The 4,785-nt window shown below is 53.5% G+C and overlaps 1 protein-coding gene across 2 annotated transcripts in view; it reads right to left on the minus strand.

The window, feature by feature from the left end:
• The window catches only part of SBNO2 (strawberry notch homolog 2), a 59,937-nt gene that overhangs the window by 34,719 nt on the left and 20,433 nt on the right, over positions 1-4,785 (minus strand). For both annotated transcript variants that reach the window (XM_023512539.1, XM_003788838.3), the window contains exons 3-4: positions 2,954-3,033; positions 1,551-1,662 (exon numbers count right to left, since the gene is read on the minus strand). In XM_023512539.1, coding sequence (XP_023368307.1) covers positions 1,551-1,662; positions 2,954-3,033 — 192 coding nt within the window. The remainder of the gene's footprint in view (positions 1-1,550; positions 1,663-2,953; positions 3,034-4,785) is intronic.

Below are 4,785 nucleotides of genomic sequence, written 5' to 3' on the forward strand. Positions count from 1 at the left end.
AAAAAAAAAAAAAAACCAGTTGGGCGTTGGCTGGTGCCCATGGCTCAGTGAGTAGGGCGCTGGGCCCATATACTGAGGGTGGTGGGCTCAAACCCAGCCACAGTCAAACTGCAACAAAAAATAGGTGGGCATTGTCGTGGGCACCTGTGGCCCCAGCTACTCGGGAGGCTGAGGCAAGAGAATAACCTAAGCCCAAGAGCTGGAGGTTGCTGTGAGCTGTGATACCACAGTACTCTACCGAGGGCAATAAAGTAACATTGTTACTTAAAAAAAAAAAAAAAAAATAGCCGGGTGTCCTGGCAGGTACTTGTAGTCCCAGCTACTTGGGAGGCTGAAGCAAGAGAATCACTTAAGCCCAAAAGTTTGAAGTTGCCGTGAGCTGTGATGCCACGGTACTGTACTGAGGGTCACATAGTGGGACTCTGTCTCAAAAAAAAGAAAGAAATGAGAACAATATAACCTAACCATTTGTACCTTCATATTAATCTGAATTAAAAAATCAAAAAACAAAAACAAAAAAAACTAAACAAAAACCAAGGTCCCTACAGAGATTTCAAATAGCCACAGATCTGCAGGTAAGCCAGTCATCCAGTGCAGACCCCAAGAGTGCTGCCATAGCCTGTGAGTGCAAAGAGCTAGGGCCATCCAGCATAAACCTTGGTCTGGTCAATCCACCAACTATGGCCAGACTAGATCAGTTTTCTCTGGATCTGGCTGGCTTGCGGCTGTCCCTCCCAAGTTTTGAGGATAGGGCAGATCCCCATCGTGCCCCACTGTACATGGGAGAAACTAAGGCTCATAGGAGATAAGCCCTGGGTGCCCTCTCACCCCAGGTACCTTCTCACCACAGCTCCCAGACTATGTGCCCAGGCACCTGGAACGTAGCTCTGTGTACTTTAAATTTCCAAGGGAAGCACATGTGTATTGTCAATAAATCTTATCCTTGTGGTGCTGGGTTTTCCAGGATAACCATGGCGAGTCCAGGCACCTCCTGAATCCTGTATGAGGACTGATTCCACAGGGGCAGGGTATGAGGGCCATAGGGGCCACAGGGACCACCTAATGGTGGGTGCATGCCTCTCCCAACAGCCATCCTTGTCCTTCCTTCCTTCCTCAGGTGACTTCTTTTTTTTTTTTTTTTTTTTTTTGAGACAGAGCCTCAAGCTAACCCCCCTGGGTAGAGTGCCGTGGCATCACATTCACAGCAACCTCCAACTCCTGGGCTCGAGCGAGTCTCCTGCCTCAGTCTCCCAAGTAGCTGGGACTACAGGCGCCCGCCACAACACCTGGCCATTTTTTGGTTGCAGCCATCATTGTTGTTTGGCGGGCCCGGGCTGGGGATTCGAACCCGCCACCTTAGGTGTATGTGGCTGGCGCCTTAGCCGCTTGAACCACAGGCGCCAAGCCTTCTTCAGGTGACTTCTGACCATGTTCTCCTGCCTAGATATCGCTCTAGTGTTCATCTTGGCCTTGGTGATCCAAGGTCACCAGCTTGGCAGGCCCTCCCCAGTTCTCCCCATTGGGGACAGAAGCTACTTGGGTTCTCCTACCTGAGGGAAGTCACTGCTCTTTGGCAGGAAGCTGGAGGCAGAGGCCGCAGGGGTATAGCTGGTGTCTGGGCAGGGCTGGCCACCCAGGAAGGAGGTGGAGCTCATGAACTGGCTGGAAAGGGAAAGGATGACAGTGACAGTCAGGCCTGGAGCCCACCTGGGGCTCACCACCCCGACTTCCTTGAACCTCTGGGAGCTTCAAGAAGTTGAGGTGGTGGGCCCAGCATAGACCACACCATGGCAGCTGCACCCAGAGGCTCTGGTGAGGCCCCCAGGGGACAACTGTGGAATATACCCAGTCCTGGCAGGCCCCTCAGACCTGTCCAAACTGGACACAGAGCCTAACCTCATGTACAGAGGGTCTGGAGTACCACCCTGACCTATAAACAGGACAGTGATACAGGTTCATGCAGCCTCAGGAAGGACTCTGGCATCTCTTGACACTCAGCTTGCAGGAGGGCCCCAGGCATGGGGCACAGGAGCCAATTCAAACCCTGCCAGGCCATCCCTCTCACAGCCCCTTCAGCCTCCACCTAACTCATAGCACAATGGGGCAGAGGACAGGACCACCCCAGAAACCCAGAAGAACCTTCCTCCAGGGAAAGGATCACATCACGGTCTACCCACTTGCGGGTGCCTCTCCCTAGACCTCAGGAATTAAACGCCCTGCCAACTGGGAGGGGTGGACAGTGCTATACAGGACCTTCTCTACTCAGGACCCCCAAGCTGGACCCCAGTTCCTGGGCAGAGGGACAGCCACCATTCTTAGGGGCTCTGCCCTGATACCAGGCTTCCCAGGGTTCTCCCTCCAAAAGCTTCTCTCCAGCAGGGCCTAGGTGGAGCCCACATCTCTGCCCAGTGGGGAGCTAGAGAGCTCTGAATGGAGGCAGCCTGTGAAGAACCATTGCCAGATAGCAGCACCTATGAGGGACCTTCCCTGTGGGTTTGCTAAAACTAATAGGAAAGTAGCATCCACTCCTTCCTTGCTGTGCTTTTGGGATAAATCCCCCAGTTCCATCCTCTGACACCCCCCTGACAGAATCCTGCAGAGACTGCTGCATCCTTGGCCCAAGGTGTCCCTGCCAGGCCTACTCCCTTGGCAAACTCTTAATGACCCTCCAGAACCCAGCTCAGCATATCTAACCCTTCCCATCCCATGTCACCCCAATAGTGGAGCTCTCCCCAGTCCCTCCCTCCCTTGGCCCTCTCCCCTGCTACATTCTGGCTAACAAAGATCCCAGCTGGTCACAACACGGGATTCCAGAAGACAGCCTCTGTGCCTGGTCCTGGAGAGGATTCTGTGCCAGAACCCTGTGCTCTGCCATAGCCCCTGAGTGAAGTCCTAGGGGAGGTACGGTGGGGATAGAACCTGTGCTGAGGCTTGGCCAAGGTGAGACACTTACTGGTTGTCGCTGGAGAAGACTGGAAAAGGCGGTGGCGGTGGTGACAAAGTGTTCCACCAGGGATAGTGCAGCATGGTGTTCTGTAAGAGGGGGGCAGGCATCAGGTATGGCAGGAAGGAAAGACAGCAACCCTGCAGCACAGGGTCAGAGTTCAAGAGGTAGGGAGCAAGGGCTCTGCAGTTGGGGTGTGTTCCAGCCCCTTAAAGTTGTAGCACCTGGGAAGTTACTTAACTACTCTGTGGCTTAGTTTCTCCACCTGCATGAAAGACCCTCACCTATGCCCTACAAGAGGAGACCCCCTCAAAGGGACAGGTACTGGGATTAGGGTTCCATCGGATTTCTCAGTATTCCCTGAGAACCCCAGGCTACTGCTGGGGATACTGTGATAGGGGGAGGTTTCAGGGCCTTCTCAGAGTACACAGGGGGCTAGGGTTCCAGGGAGTCCACTTTGGGAAATGATGGTCAGTGGCCAGGAGGATGAGCGTGAGCTCAGCAGGGATACATGGGCTCCTGGCCCCAGCTCCTGGATTAGACAGGACCACAGACACACTGAGTGAGCTTTTATCTGCCCAGACCCTACCCGAACTCTTCGGAAGAAGCTCCCTGTGCCCTGATTGAGGTATCCAGACCTTCTACTGGCCAAGCAACAGAAGAACCCCTTAGGGTGGTCATTGCCCTGTTCTTCCAGTTTTTGCACAGGTTACAAAATAAAGTTTATCCAAAAAAAAAAAAGGAACCACTGGCTCCTCCCCTGCACCAAGGCCAGTGGCCTCCAGGCTTCCTGTGCTCTAACACTTTCAAGAACTCCAGGGAAGCTTCCAGAAGAAAGCAGGACCACTGTGGCCTACATGAGGTCTCCTCAGGCCTTGGTCTTGTATTCCATCTCACACTTGCCTGTGCAGGAGAGAGAGAGAAATGCAGCCCCAGAAGGGGATTTGGTCTTTCTAAGGCAATGAGACATATCCAGAACATTCTGGAGAACTCTGATACCAGAGCCCTCTTGGCCTCCTGAAATGAATTACAGTAACCAGGCTCGGCGCCTGTGGCTTAAGTGGCTAAGGAGCCAGCCACATACACCTAAGGTGGCGGGCTTGAATCCAGTCCGGGCCCGCCAAACAACAATGATGGCTGCAACCGAAAAAAAAATAGCCAGGCGTTGTGGCGGGCACCTGTGATCCCAGTAACTTGGGAGGCGGAGGCAGGAGACTTGCTTATGCCCAGGAGTTGGAGGTTGCTGTGAGCTGTGATGCCACGGCATTCTACCCAGGGGGATAGCTTGAGGCTCTGTCTCAAACAAAAAAAAAAAAAAGAAAAGAATTATAGTAACCAATCAGGGTATGGAGGCCTCAAGCCAGGTCAGTCAGGGCAGCAGGTGAACTGAACTGTGGCTCCAGAGCAGTGTGGAAGGCCTCAGAGGTCAGGGTACGAAGTATAAGGGTCCGAGGCTCACCTGACATGCTCTAACTGTGCCCAGGCCCACCCTTGGAGAGCTCCCAGGACAGAGGATGCCCAGGCCAGCAGCAGGCACTGGGACAATGGAGACAGTAGAGACACTCTCTACCCACCACTCTGGCCTCAACCCCAGCTTGTGGTTCTGCTGGAAGCTGCCATCAGGGATACTCCAGCCCCTGCTCACAGGGTGGCAGGGCATGGCAGGCCAATCAGAGCCTGTCTGAGGATTTCCCACTGGTAGCCCAGAGAGGGTGGTACTGCCTTCAGAGGGCAGGCTCTAGTATATGATTGGTCCAGACATATGCACCTGACTTTGGCCAGCCAATCAGAGCCTGCCTAGGGATTTTCTTTTTCTTTCTTTCTTTCTTTTTTTTTTTTTT

Source organism: Otolemur garnettii, unplaced genomic scaffold (genome assembly GCF_000181295.1).
Source record: "Otolemur garnettii isolate 467f Iridium unplaced genomic scaffold, OtoGar3 scaffold00029, whole genome shotgun sequence".
NCBI classification, from domain to species: Eukaryota; Metazoa; Chordata; class Mammalia; order Primates; family Galagidae; genus Otolemur; species Otolemur garnettii.